Below are 15,083 nucleotides of genomic sequence, written 5' to 3'. Positions count from 1 at the left end.
GCTGAGGCATCGGGGCCTTCTAAGTGGTTTCTACAAGCACCTCCTCTGATTCCCAGAACTAGCCTGGGGTGGGTGCTCCCATTTTCCCTTTCCCAGTCTGTGACTGACCTGTTCCCCAGGTCGAGTCAAGGCTACATTTGAGCTTGTCCCCTCCACTTTGGCCCCTTAGGGTTTCTGTAATGAGGGGGGAGGGAGAAGGGGATTTGTGACAAGCTAAGTCCAGCCTGTGACAGAACTTGCCAAGTCTCGCTGAAGGTTATTCCATGAGCTGGCCCGTGCAGAGTCATCAGACACCCCAGGAAGCTTCACTGCCTTGGGACCTTCCTCTTATGCACTTTCCTCAGTGTGAAGTGGGGACAGCCCCCCAAGCTGCTGGAAGCCCCCATATTCCTGCCTCACTCTGCGAGTCTTGGGGTGATGGAAGAGCTAGCTGGTCTCTGAGGCTGAAGAGGAGGAAGTGCTTGTCTAGGTCTGAGCTAGTGTCACCAGCCATGGCCCACTCCCCTCCCTTGCTCACCTCAGAGCCAACCTGTGCTCCCTTTTCTTCACCTACAGGACAAGGGGATTGGGTTGGATGGTCTGCTCGGGGGGAGAGGTGACTGCTCTGCACTTGGCAGGTGGGGGGACGTTGGGCCTGAGCACCCCAAGTGGCTGGGGTCACCTGTGCCATGCAAGCAGCAGAAGCCTGAGGTCTTGGACTAGCCACAGGAGTGGCAGGGGGTCACCATGTTGCCTCCAGACAGCAGTTACATGAGGGAAGCATCATCCCATTAACGGCACTGGCTAAGGGGAGTGGGGACGGGAAGAGAAGGGCTTGGGTCCTAGATGGCTCATTTCTGAGAAGGCTTACAGAAGGGACACCGGGCTGAGGGCCCCCTCACTCTGCAATGAGAGGAATCAGGAATCGCTCCTTTCCTGGTTCATTATCCCCACTCCTAGAAAAACTCCAAGCTGGGGTGCAGCTTCTGCCTACACTCCCCCCCAAAAGGACTCGATGTACGCGATGAGCATGCTGTACAGTACAGCTTTTTATTTCCTCTACCACAGAAATTGCTTCAGATAACAGATTAAAAGGCAAGCATTCACAAATGAACAACACTTACACTTCACTGAAAAGACACAATTTTCTTGGACGAGTAGAACAGCTATTTCCATTTCATCTCCGAATTATTCTGAGTCTCTTGGCCAGCCAGGCAGGGTGTCCTCAGTTACTTCAACTGCAGTACTCTCCTAGTGACTGGGAGTTTGGATGTCCATTTTATGGGATAAATGGTGCAATTGTGGGCAACTACTTCCTTCAGAGCAGCGAGCAGAAGGCTGAATTCCAGAATTCTTGAGGTCTTCCCAGAGACGTTCGCTCTGGAGACGTTCGCTCCACAGACGTGTTGGTCACTGGTCTGCACTCACGGAAAACAGAAAGCAGCAGAAGGAAGCCCAAGGATCCACAAATGATAGAGCAGAGAGCCTGACTTCAGTCCCTGGGTCGGAAATGACAAGCATCTAGAAAGTGAATAGTGATCACCAAGAGCTCCATCAAGAATGCATCGTGCCAGACAATTCCCTTTTCTGACAGGGGAAAGAGACAGAATAAACTAGTAGAGCAGGAGGATGCTGTGGATAGAGTTCAATTAGATTTCAGCAAGGCTTTTGATAAAAGATTCCAGTAAGTTCTTATGAAGCTTACAGAGAGATATTCATCACACGGTAATACAATCACACAGGTTAAGAGCTGGTCGGATGGACTTGAGTGGTTGGCGGTGGTTTGGTGTTAGTATGAGAGGAGGTCTCGTATGGAGTGCCGTAAGGATCCATGCTTGGCCCTGTGCTATTTAATATGTTGATCAATGATGTGAATGAAGGCAAAGATGGTTTGTTAATGATCCCGAGTTGGGAGGGATACTTAGTATGATACAGTGGACGAGAGAGTCAAGATTCCAAAAGATCTAGCCTGGCAGGCTAGAGCACTAGACAATCTACTAAGATCAAATTCAATAGAGATCACTATAAAATCTTTCACTTGGATACTAAAAAAGTAACTTCACAAGTACAAGTTAGGAGTCACAGCAAGAGAACAGTTAGGAAAAACTATCGGGAGCTTCGGGGAACTACAAACTCATAGGAATCGGCGGCACCTTTCAGAGACCTAGCTTCCCGGAATGGGAGAAATGCCCGCTCCACTGTGCTCTGCCTTAATCGGCCCACATCTGGAGTAGCAAGTTTAGATGTCCTGATAGGCAAATAAGGGAAGAAAACAGAATCCACAAACTATAGGCCAGAGGGCTTGACTTTGATTCCTGGGGAAATTCTGGACTAGAATAGACCATTCATCCTCCAGAGGAGGACAGTCTGGATGATAAAAGGCTAGAGTCCATGTCCTAGGAAGATTAGCTGAAGGGAGTGGGTATTTGGTTTGGAGAAGAGAAGACTGAGAGGGAAGGGGGAGGTATGAGAGGGGTCTTCACGTACTTGAAGAGCTATCATGTGGAGGAAAGATTCAATTTCTGTTTGACCTCAGAGATAGAACCAGGAGTCATAGATGGAAAGTTGATGTCAGAAAAAACTTGCTAAAAAGTGGAATGAACGTCACGACAGGGGCCAGGTCCCCAACTCCTTATAGGTTAAGTGGAAATGGGATGACCACTTGTTGATGTCTTGGTTGCCGAGGTCCCAAAGAACACATTGTGATCCTGTTTCTTCCTGGAGGAAAGGCTTCTCCCAAATATTCAATCCAACATTTATCACTTTCTATCTTCCAAGCAACTTGCTAGGCCCTGAAGATTTAGATGATTCCTGCCTTGCAAGAGCTTCCTGCTACTGGAAAACAACACTATGTGCTAAATAAGTCTAAAATATGGACAAAGTACACAATAAATTTCTTGGGGAGGGCAGGGACTAATAACTGTGGAAATCAGGAAATGGTTCTGGTGTAAGATGACACTTGAACCAAGCCAAAGGCAGGTAGGGATACTAAGAGGGGCAGTGAGGAGGGAAATCATTAGAGGGTGCACAAATCTATGGAAATGGGAGACAGAATGTTAGCTAGGGGGACGATAAAGAATCCAGCTTGGCTGGAAGGGAAGATGTTGACCAGATGTCTCTGATTTTGAGCAGAAGAAAGCTACCCCACATGATGGTATCCCTATGGCTTTTCTCTGGTTTTGAATAAATCCTCTGCATTCATAAGCGATCTTTCCAGTGTGAATTTTCCAGCGCTGAGTAAACACTGATTTCCGACATTAATTCTGTTCGTACGCTTTCTTTCCACTATGAATTTTCCGATGTTCAGAGAGTCCTCTGTTCTGGCGGAAAGACTTCCCACATTCATCACACTTGTACACCTTCTCTCCGGTGTGAATGTTCTGATGATCAATAAGCCCAGTCCTCTGGGAGAAGGCTTTTCCACATTCGTTGCATTTGTAAGGCTTCTCTCCAGTGTGGATTCTCTGATGTCGAATAAGATCCGTCTTCTGACCAAAGGCTCTTCCACACTCTTTACAGTCATAAGGTCTCAAACCGGTGTGAATTTTGTTATGTTCGGTAAGTCCCTTCCTCTGGGAGAAGGCCCTCCCACATTCGTTGCATTTGTAGGGCTTCTCGCCGGTGTGAATCCTCTGGTGTCGAATAAAATCTGTCCTCTGACTGAAGGCCTTCCCACACTCATTGCAGACATAGGGTTTCTCTCCAGTGTGGATCTTCTGGTGTTCAGTAAGTCCCTTCCTCTGGCGGAAGGTCTTCCCGCATTCATTACATTCATAGGGTTTCTCTCCAGTGTGGATCTTCTGGTGTTCAGTAAGTCCCTTCCTCTGGCGGAAGGTCTTCCCACAGCCATCACATTCATAAGGCTTCTCTCCAGTGTGAATTGTCTTATGTTGAGTAAGATGGGAGCTCTGCCGGAAAGCCTTCCCACATTCCGGACATACATAAGGTTTCTCTCCAGTATGAATTGCTTGATGTTTAATAAGTTGCGATCTCCAAGAGAAGGCCTTCTCACATTCATTACATTTATACTCTTTCGCTTTGGAACATATTCTCTGATTTTCAATAGGGGCTAAATTATACCTGAAGGATTTCCCACATTCGGTACACATAGAAAATATCTTTTTGGGGTACATTTTGTTGCATTTTAACAAGTGTGTATACAGCCTAAAATTCTCTCTGTGTGTATCACATTTACAGAAATCCTTTTCAACAGATATTTTCTCTTGGGACAATATGACTGGTTGCACATCTATGCTTCTATCACATTCATTATCTTTATGACCACTGACATCTTGGGAAGGTTTCTTTTGAGTAGCTTTTACTTGCTGAGAATGTTCCTCATGATTTTTCTGCTGTTTCTTTAACCAGGACTCATACTTCCAAGCCTCCTCCGAATTGGAACCAGAAAGACCATCTCTTTGGAATCTCTCCCGGGATGACTGTTCTGCTTTTTGAATCGATTCCTTGCTTTCTAACGTATTTTTTTTCGAACCTAAAAGAAAAAAAAAATTGGTCAATATCCCCTTTGCACTGCTGCATAACAAAATTCTGGCTTTCTTTCTAAGCCAATTTTAGTAATGTTCCTTTCTTCAATTTATTTTGCATGCTTCCCTGCTACGGCCAACATTTCTAATGGAAGGTCAAATCAGAATGAAAATGAGATACAGTCTTTGCTTCCCATCAGGTCCTCCTGGCAAACTGTCCAGTGTTTCTACATTACAAATGATATCGGCAGGGGTAGCTGGGTGGTATAGTAGATAAAGCACCCAAGAATATTCCTTCAAATCTTGCCTTGGACACTTGACACTTACTATGTGACCCAGAGAAGTCACTTAACCCCAAACTGCCTACACACACATACAGTCACACATATACACCTAAATGAAATTAGCTCTTAACTGTGAATTCTGTGAATTAAATTAAGACAAGATCCTTCAATGACTGTATTTTTAAAAAGATTTTTCAATATTTGTACTATTTTGTTGAAGGCTATGTTTCTGATAAATTCTTATAGATTTTCATTATTAATGTGATTAATTATTCTGGTTATATCAAACTAAAACATCCTCATATCTTTGGCATAAATCCAATTCAGCCACAATAAAAAGAACTGGAATATCTAACATCTTAGTTCAAATGTTTGTGCCAATATTCATGAGTGATATTGCTCTCTATCTCTCCCAGCTTTGAGCTCTTCACCCAGACTTTTGCCTCTTCCCTCCCCTCCCCTAAAGCTGTGGAGGGCAACACCATCTAACCTAGTAGTTACCCTAGATTTCTCTGTATCTCTCACCAATTTGCTACCAAGGCCAGCTGATTTCCCCTTGGCAGCATCTCCAAAGTACTTCTCTCTGACTCTGCTACCCACCTTGGCACAGGCCCTCATTCACCCCTAGATTACTGCCACGGCCTGCAATTAGCTCTGCCTTTCCCAAGCATTTCTCTACTCCATTAATTTTCCTAAAACAAAAGGCTGACCATGTCACTTCCTTAATTTTGGGGGGGGCTCTCCATTGCCTCCAGAACAAACACAAAATATTCTGTCTGGTATTCAAAGCTTTTCATCCCCTCCTTCCCTTCCAGATTTTTTACACCTTTCTCCCCACACATTCTTTCCAATTCTGTGACATGTGTCTGCTGGCTATCGGGTCCCTCCATCTATGGCCATCCCTCCTGACTGGAACCAGCTCCTTCCACTCTCAATACTGACCTCCTGGGACTTCCTAAGTCCCCATTATGATCCCACTTCCCCTCCTGGATCACTGGCTTGACTAGGAGAGGGGCCTGTATAGAAAGAAACATCACCCAAGGGCAAGGCCCAAGGACGCTCACATCACCAAATGGCTGCAAGGGCTTCGGCAACATGTGAACCCAGAACTCTGGGCAGTGCCAGCCTTGGCTGGACTATGAAGAAAGCAGCAAGTTCCAGAAAAGCAGTGCCACCACACCAAGGCCTTAACTCTGTGGGTCCCCACCAAATGGGAGCAGAGTGCCAGATGCTCTCACCGGAGTCCTGGGGTGTGGTCACAGAATAATGAAGAAAACCCCGAACCCGAGTTCAGGGTGGAGAAAGGAGCCGAAAAGGCTGCCCGCGGGGCTGTAGAGGTCATTTATATGCCGAGGGCACCATGAAGAATGGCAGGGTGAAGGGTCAACAGCCAGAAATAGCATTGGCAACTCAGACCCCCCCAGAAAGCAAACAGGAGGAGGGTCAGAGAGGAGAGGGGATAACTGCTTAACATCAAAAAAGCCAGGGAGAAGAAATGGGAGCCTGGGCTCAGAGATGGCTGCAGATGGAGCGCGCAGCCCAGAAGCCTCTCCCGGAGCCCCTCAATGCAGGGACCTCCCCTGGGCTGCTTCCTGGGGGTCTCCTCACCATGCAGCCTGACTTGGCACCTGCTCCCCCCAGGGGGGCCTGAGCACAGCCCAGAAGCCTCTCCCAGCGCCCCCCCTGCTGGTACCGGCTGCATTTGGCCCCGGGCTGGAGCACGAGTCTTCCCCTGACCCGGGGAAGCCCAGCAGGGCCGCCTGATCCATAGAAGATCCGGGCCTCCCCTTCCCCCCAGTCCCAGCCTCCCGGTTCCCAGACTCCAGGTGCGGCCCCTCTCCTCTCCAGAGCCAACACAAAAGGGGAAGCTGCGCTTCCCGAGCGAGTCCCTGGCACAGGGAGCTCCTCTCCTGCTCCCGCTGGGGATCCCGGCCGGGATGCGCCCCAGGCCGAAGGGGGGCCTTCGCGTGCTCTCCCCCAGGATCGCAGCCCCCAGCGCCCCCTGCTGGCCCCCCGTGGCTCCCCAGCGGAGAAGGCCGCAGCCTTTGGGCTTCCCCGAACACGGGGCCAGCACGTGGGTTTGCTGACCGGCTGGGGCCGGGTCACACCGGCCCGCCTCATCCCCCCAACTCCGGCAGGAGCAGGGCTCCTCCTTACAAAGCTCCCTGGCCCAGCCTCGGCCTGCCCCCAGGGCCGGGCGGCCTCGCTGCTACCTCCCGGCCTCCCTGCCCCCCCTCCTGCCAAGAGGGGGGCGGGGGAAGAGTCGGGGGGTGGAGTCTGTGGCTACTCTCGCGGGATTAGTTAGGGTTCCTCCTCCTTGCTCTCTCTAGGGGGCCGTACTAGGCCCCTGCACCCAAATGTCCCATCCCAAGGCCAAAGCTCCCTCCTTAGTCAGTAATCCCTCTTTCTCTCCCCCTTCGGGCGGGAGCCCAGCCTTCCTCAGGTCAGTGTCAGCCTAGAACACGGGAGCCTCGAGCAAGAGGCCCAAGGGGTACCCAGAGGCCAGCCTGACCCCCTGACCTCTGCAGACGGCCCCTGACCCCACCCCCTGACCCCATGACCCCGCCACGGCCCCTGAGGAGGAATGAGAACCACGCCCATGTAGGTCACGGGGTCGCCCACAGCCGCCCCCTAGGCCGGGGAAGCCATGCCCCGCCTATGCCTCAGTTTCTTCAAAGGGATTCACCACCGCCCGTGAGGGTCAAACCAGGTGGCCAGAAAGCACCAAGCCCCCGCCTGTGACCGCTCAGGCCCAGGGAGAGTCCTGTGGCTCCGGGCTCCAGGGGGCGGGACAAGCGGGCCCCGCCAAGGGCCCCATTCTCACGTCCCTGGGTCCAAACACGGGGTCCCCCCTCGGCCCTCTGGCGCCCCTCGGAGGGCACTCGGCCAGGCCCATCCCCCACAGGGACCAGCTCCGGCCGCCCCCGGCACCACCTTGTGTCAGAGGACAGCCCCGCCCCCAGCCTCCGTGGGGAGGCGGGGCCTCCGGCCTGGAGCCCTTTCCCCACCCACCCCCAGCCTCGGCGCCCCCTGCTGTCTGCCCTGGAGCGGCGAGCTCCTGGTGAGGGCAGATTTCTTTGTAGCGGGCAGGCTTAGCAGCGAGCCTGGCCTACAGATGCTGGCTGACCTGCCCTGACCTCCTGCAGAGGGAGCGCCCCACTTGTTAGGGCGGGGAGCTGGGTTAGGGGGACTCCTCAGTCCGGGGACCCCCTTCTCCCCCAGCAAGTTTAACTCATTGACCAAGCCCTCCGCTGGCTGGCTTCCCCCTCCCCCGCCGCACCCTCATCTTCCCCAGACCGGCAGGGATGAAGGGAATGAAAAGGGCAGAGAGAGGAAGCGCAGAGAGAGGAAGCGCAGACGAATGCACGTTTTAGATGAAGATCGGAGGGAGGGAGGGAGCAACACGACGCGCAGAGAGAACACACCAAAAAAGCTCCGTAAACCAGCAAGTGGACGTTCTACTCTGAGCCTGATTTACTTTTTCTGGACCATTTACGTTTATTGAAACAACTCTGCCATCCAAGAGCAGAAATGAAACATTAAAATTTCATAACTTATGCAAAATGGGGCTGGGGGTTGATAGCAGACCAGATCTAGAACAACATTATAAAGCCGCTGTCATCGGAACCATTCGATTCTGGCTGGAAATAGAGTAATCTAGTGGTGGAATAGGTTGGGCTACAAGAAGACACGGTCTAGGGTTTGATAGATAACCCAGAGACCCCAGCTTCTGAGATAAGAACTCACTATTGGACAAATATTTCGGGAAAATTGGAAAACAGTGTGGCAGGAACTAGGCATTGACCTCCAGCTAACACCTATCCCAAGAGAAGGTCAAAATTGAGATTAAAGAGTGATACAATAAGCAAATCAGGAAAACAAAGGAGAGTCTCGCTGGGAGGGGTCAGGACCTGAATGTGGCAGTCCTAGGGCATTCAGGAGGGCCAAAGGGGGACAAAAAGTCACTGCCCGCGGCACAGGTGGCAGCAGTTGCTGGGCAGAGGGGCTGCTGGGGTCTTAGGCTGCAGGCCTAAGGATACATCTGCGCTGGAAGCCACAGGTAAGCAGGACGTGATTGTTGGGATGACAGAATGAGTCTAGTCAGGCAAAGAAGGGCCTGAGGGGCTCTCCCACCTTGGGATGTGAACTCCCTAAAAGCAGGGACTGTTTTGGGCTTTCTCTTGGCAGCCCAACTCCCTGAGTACAGTGCTAGTGAATGGTCCCCTGACTGGCTGTTTGAGGATGAGCGGGAAGGAACTAGTAGAGAGATTAAAGGGCTGGGATGAAGGGGATGTGACAGAGATGATGGGAGGGACAGCAAATTGGTGACTGTTCATTCATTTTGGGCTTATCTATTTCCAGTCCAAGTTTTATTTAACTATACAAATTTGTGAGAAGATTTGATTCCCCTGCTTTCTCAACGGGTAGGGGAAAGCAAGGAGTGAGGGGGAAAAATTTGAAATTGAAAATAAAATAAAATTTTTAAAAAGAATAAAATAAAAGTCTGTGGCTTGCCCAATCTCATATAGGATTAATTTTGAAAATGCTAGTAACAGCACTAAGAAGAAATTAGAGGCATTAAAACTGGTAAAGAGGAGGGAAAAAAACTCTTAATTGCTGATAATATAAAGGTTCACTTGGAAAAACCCCAGGGAATCAGCAAAGATATTAACTGAAGAAACTAACAACTTTAACAAAGCTTCAGGCTACAAAATAAATTCTTAGAAATCAAAAGCCTTCCTATATTCTAATAATAATAAAACATGAGAAGCAATAATAGAAAGGGAAATCTAATACCAAATAACTATGAAATGCATAGAAAAAATCTGGTGAATCATTCTACCAAAGCATGCAAAACATTGTATAATCAAACACAAAGAGCTTAAAAAACCAAAGAACAACCCAAAAACTTGAAGGAATATTCAGTGGCTCATAACTCATGAGTTAGGCTGTGCCAATATAATAAAAATGACAATGCCACTAAGTTAATTTACACTTTTAATGCTATATTAACCAAATTATCAAAAGAATACTTTGTAGGAAATCATAAAAATAATAAAGTTTATTTGGAACAAAAGATCCATGATCAAGGGAAATGATGAAAAGAAGTAGGAACAAAGGGGGAAATAACACTTCCATACCTCAAACTGTATTGTAAGGCAGTCATCCCCAAAGAGATCATTTTACTTGCCTCCCAAGGATGTATGCAGACCAAAGCAAAAGCTAGAACCAAACACAGAGCACCCAATTTGTTTAAGATTGGAAAAAGAGAACGCCAAAGCTTTATAATATCACCTTATTTATTTAACTTGAATGTATTTAACTTATAGTAACTCATTTATACATCATGCAAAAAGGCAGACTGGATGAATCCAAAGCTGGGATTAAGGTTGTGAGAAATGTCAACACGTTCAGATCTGCCCATGATACCACTCTGATGGCAAAAAGTGAAGAAAGGAATTAAAAAGCCTCTTAATGAGAGTAAAAGAGGAGAAAATAAAAGCTGGCTCAAAGCTTAACATTAAGAAAAACTAAGATCTTCGCAATAATCTCCATCAATTCCAGACAAATAGAGGGAGAAGAAATGGAAGCTGGATCAGATTGTATATTCTTGGGCTCAAAGGTCACTGCAGATGAGAACTGCAGCCATAAATTTAAAAGACTTGCTGCTTGGAAGGAAATCCATGGTGAGTCTGGACAGCAGACTAATCAGCAGAGATACCACCTTGCTGACAAAGGTAAGTATAGTAATTTAGGCAGTGAGAAATGGATTGTAAGGAAAGCTGAGCACTTCAGAACTGAGGCTTTCTAACTGTACAGGGAAGACTTCCCGTTCCCCACTAAGCCAGCGCTGACTGGTTTAATGCTTCCTAGTACAGCCTAAATGCAAGGCCACATTCTCAGCTAATGAGCCAGCAAGAGAATGAGCCAGCAAGAAGGAGAGGGGGTTAATGTTGCATCAGGAAACACACAGACTGTCCCTGCAGCCTGGGCTTGGCCCTACCTCCCATGCCCGGTTCTCATGAGAAAGGAGTAAGACTTTCTCTTTATACCTGAGAGATCTCAGAGACTTACGTTCCACACATCCTGAACCTCAACACTTGGTGGCCTGGTAGGGGGACAGTCTGGACTCCCCTGGCTTGATTCCCTGTCACCCTGAGCCCCCCATTTTTTCTCCCTCAATCCTATAGCTGGGACACCCCCAAGCCACTGGGACAAGGCTTGTCTGGATCATCACGAGCCCTATGCTCAGCAAGTTTTCCTTGGCTGGGAACTCCCAAATGTGGAAATTATTTGCAGTTTTGGGCAAAGTTCCTAGGCAACCTTTGCCACCTTTTCACCTTCTCGATGCCAGAGGAGACAAAAGTGTTATAGGAAAGCTTTGGGCAAAGATGGGACAGCCCTCTTCCATGTCATTTTGTCTGTGTCTGTGTCTCTGTGCAGAATGTCTGTGTCATGTTTGTTCTGTGAGCTAGATTTTGTTCCCTGGAAAGATTTCAAATGCAACCAGCAATCAAAAAACCTTTTATGCTGCAGTTGAATACTAGGAAAGTTTCTTAACATCCTTGACTCCCCCTTAAAAGGGGAAAAAGCCTAACTTTTTCCTGTGAACTTCAGCTCTGACCAAGCTGAGGGCTACAGAAATAAAGTTAGCCAATTAAAAGTAAAATAACATTTTAGCAGATTCTCAAGGTTTAAAGAGCAATGATTAAGAAGTCTGGTAATTAGTCATTTTAAGATTGTAAGAAAAATTGGGGATAATTCCAGGAATTCACCCCATTCTGAAAGAAAACAAACAAAAAAAGAACAGAGGTAAACAGCAACTTCTTGCTAACCCTTGACTCCTGTCTTGTCCAAAGTCCCCTTCTGCTCCTTTGGGAAAGCCACCAGGAGGTATTAAGGGACCCTCTCTAATCGCCTCTCCAGAGTCCTAAGTGTATCTCAGTTTGGGGACTGCTAACAAGATCAGTATAGCCCAAGTCCTTTGGTTTGCTAACCCCTCTCATCTCAGATCAGATTAAGAAAAGAGAATGCTGATGAATTGTAGGGAAACTCAAATTCCACTAAGCAGCAACAGCCATGAGGACCCCACACAACCTTTCCCAAAGACCTCCCCAACCCAGCTTGGGGGAATGGGGAAGGAGTGGAGGTCAGGCTCCATGGTCAGCTTTCCCTAAGCTGTGGCACCTGAAACCACCATCCAAGGGAGATCCTGGCATCAGTCACCCCAGCCTCTGATGGATTCTGTCCAGGAACTGCCTGGAAAAATCCGGGTGCCCCTGGCAGCACCCAGCATGGCAGTGGGAGGGGAGAAAGCCAGTCAGCCCCTCCATGGGATAAGCCCACCATTCTCAGTTTCAGTTGTGGATGTGTATCAGCTACATGATTTTTGGCAAATTATTTTATCTGCCCAATTTTCTGATGTGTAGAGAGCACTAATAATGACTGTTGTGAAGATCACATGACTGCAAAAGTGCTTACATAAACCAAATGCTCTACGAAGTGCTGTATTGTATACAATCGCTTCATGTTTGACAACTTTGCCTGGGTTTTTAGACGTGACCAGCAAACAATGTCAGTATTGAGATAAATGATTGTTGAGTGTGTAAAATACCTTGGAAGCAAATTCGGCTAAATTCAGGCCTCCCCAGGACTAGGAAGATAGTGCATAAAGGAAAGAGAGTCTCTTTCTCTTTCTTCCCCCTTCCTTCCTTCCCTGACTGCATCAGGGATACATGGATGGAAGGGTGAGAGGGAGAGAAAGAAAATACACTCAGTTCAGCGCAATTTGTTATTTTGAGATATGATTGTAAAAGCAATTTTAAAGAAGGCCTAATTAAAGTCACTAAAAGGATATGTGAATTGTAATCTATTTGCACTGACAGGGTTAACAGAAGATTTAAGAGTTTGGGAACTTTAGGGAGCCAGAAAAGCAGCTTGCAACAACTTTAAAGCCTCTGGCTATTTTTGAGTTATCTAGAATCAGACTTCTGAGGGCTCTGTCAGTGAAAACTGGACCCTTAACCATTTCCTGGCTCACACAACATTAATGGTTTGTGTGAATTGGGCAATTCAGTGGGTCTAGAACATTTAATTAGAATTTAGGGTATCTCATGAACTAAAGTTAAGTCGATTTTAAAATCTGTTTTATCTCAGTTTTAATAATTCCCTTGTTTTCTGCCTAAAACATATGGGAAACTTATTTAAGGGAATAGAAACTACAACTAAAACTGTTTGGTTATTACTTAGGAAAATTCTAAAATTGTTAACTAAGTTATTTGGAATTACTGTCATCATGTTAAACCTAAAATTGGTAACTACTATGAGTGGAACAAGAGGGAGGAGGTGAAAGCCTTATGAGTTCGCCTCCAACTATGAGGTGTGCAGCTCCCTTTCCCCCTTCACAGCACAGCATTAAACAGCTCAGCCCATGAAAACACTAAGAATAGTTGGGGTGGGCAACAGCCCCTTCCCTGGGTCTTTCCCAACTCCCCTTAATTTGTAAGCTTGCCAGTTTTCTTAACCATCAGGGAAAGCCACGTCATCAGCCCTGAGAAATGAGCCTGTTCAGGACATATAGTTCCTAAAAAAGAAATGTGTTTACTAAGAACCTATAAACTTGTTGAATGATTAATCCTTTGCACTGGGATAAGTTGAAACATATAAAACAAGTTAAACAGAATCTCCTACATATGTAAGTTCTGTAAACTTTTAAAAAATAATTTTCCTAGCCCAGAGGAAGCTTCTCTATGTCCCACATCAAACTACTCACTTGGGAAATCAGGCTCTCCAATCCCTTGTGAAACCTATTTTCACAGGTCACAAGCTGGGAGAAACAATTAAAGAGGTCTATCAGGTCTGTCCAGTTTGTGCCCATGGTGTTAACCACCCCCATCCTGAAGCCTGAGGGGGACATACCCAAGGGAGGACCGGCAGATGGATCCTACACATGCTGGGGCTTCAAACGACTTTTGGTCTTTGTCAACACCTTTACTAACTGGGAAAAAGCCTTCCCTTGTAAGCCTGCAGGCTCAGGTTTTTTCTAAGGAGATAAACCCACAGAAGACTAATTATTATCTCCTCTCCCCTCGGGCTTAATGCCTTTTCAACATTAAGAGGTTTGTGTGTAGGCCCCTGAGTACTCCTTTCACTGTGCATACTGCAGCTATTCTATCCATTACACCTGCTCCTCTGGGGAGACAAAAGCAGGGATTTGGGATATCTTTGGTATTTACCCCCCGAAAAGGGAGACATCCATGATAGCCTCATCTACCCCCCCCAATCTTCCCCTGGGTAGGGTTCCTGGTTACTGCCTCTAGGAACCCCCAAACTAATTCCATTCTTAATTTTTCTGTTTGCTCATGTTTGGCCCCCACTTTTTTAAACCTACTTGTGAGATGTTTCCTCCAGACTCCAAGCTATGATCTTCCAGCTCCTGGATACCATGGGCTAACTGATTCTGACACTCAGCCCACCCCATACCCCAAATGCTCCTGCTGTCATCTTGCCTCCCCTCTCAATCCGAACCCCATTAGGGACGGCTCTACCCCCCCTTATCGGCATAAAGCAGCTCCAGAAGATGAGAGCCCCATCCCTTTCAAACTGCTTCAGACAGGAAAACGATGCAGTATAGCTTCTAGGGAAAACAGCAATAAGGAGTCCCTCCTGACTTTGGGGTGCTTCTGCTCTAACAGTCTCAGTGATTCTAAAGTCTCCTGGCCTCAGGATGATCCTATAAACAGATAATCTGCTGGTCAGTGATAACCAAGTTCCTGAGACTGAGTGAATATTCCACCCCTCAGGTCTATCTCGGGGCCATAAAATGAGCCTATCAATGACATGGAGAACTGGATAAATGTGTCTCCTTGCTCCTGGTTCTTTGCTAGATTTTTTTTGGAATTTAGCCCATTTCAATTGGCATTACAATTACAATAAACTTTGCCCCTTGACTTGGAGATGGGTTCAAGCCTGCAAATTCTTTTGAGACACCTTATAACACCAGGCTGCAACCCCCAACCTTTTGGAGTCTCCTTCCGAACCTCTGCAACATAACATGAGGGGAAATCAGAAATAGGAAAAATCCATCAATCACCACTTCAAAGAAATCCTTTGTGGAAAGCACACAGAAATATTATTGCCAAATTTTGAAACCTTCAGATAAAAGAGAAAATTTTGCAAGAAACAAGAAGAAAACAATTCAGATACCCTGGAGCTATAATTGAATTGTACAAGAATCATCAGCAGCTACAATAAAATATCCCAAGTCTGGAATCATATCTACCAAAACAAGCAAAAGAGCTAGGACTAAGGTCAATAATATCATATCCAGAAAAAT

General features: G+C 47.1%; 2 protein-coding genes across 3 annotated transcripts in view; one reads left to right on the top strand and one right to left on the bottom strand.

The window, feature by feature from the left end:
• The window catches only part of LOC111719283 (zinc finger protein 345), a 369,988-nt gene that overhangs the window by 108,637 nt on the left and 246,268 nt on the right, over window positions 1-15,083 (top strand). The window lies entirely within an intron of this gene.
• Window positions 1,011-15,083, bottom strand: part of LOC116419027 (zinc finger protein 501-like) — a 37,888-nt gene continuing 23,815 nt past the window's right edge. Inside the window, exon 5 of one of the 2 annotated variants that reach the window (XM_031959444.1) lies at window positions 1,011-4,471. In XM_031959444.1, coding sequence (XP_031815304.1) covers window positions 3,237-4,471 — 1,235 coding nt within the window. In that variant the 3' untranslated portion in view covers window positions 1,011-3,236. The remainder of the gene's footprint in view (window positions 4,472-15,083) is intronic. The other variant, XM_031959376.1, reaches the window with a different exon arrangement.

This window comes from Sarcophilus harrisii, chromosome 1 (genome assembly GCF_902635505.1).
Source record: "Sarcophilus harrisii chromosome 1, mSarHar1.11, whole genome shotgun sequence".
Lineage (NCBI taxonomy): Eukaryota > Metazoa > Chordata > Mammalia > Dasyuromorphia > Dasyuridae > Sarcophilus > Sarcophilus harrisii.
The sequence above is the reverse complement of the archived record's forward strand: the minus strand, read 5'-3'. Positions and strand labels throughout refer to the sequence as shown.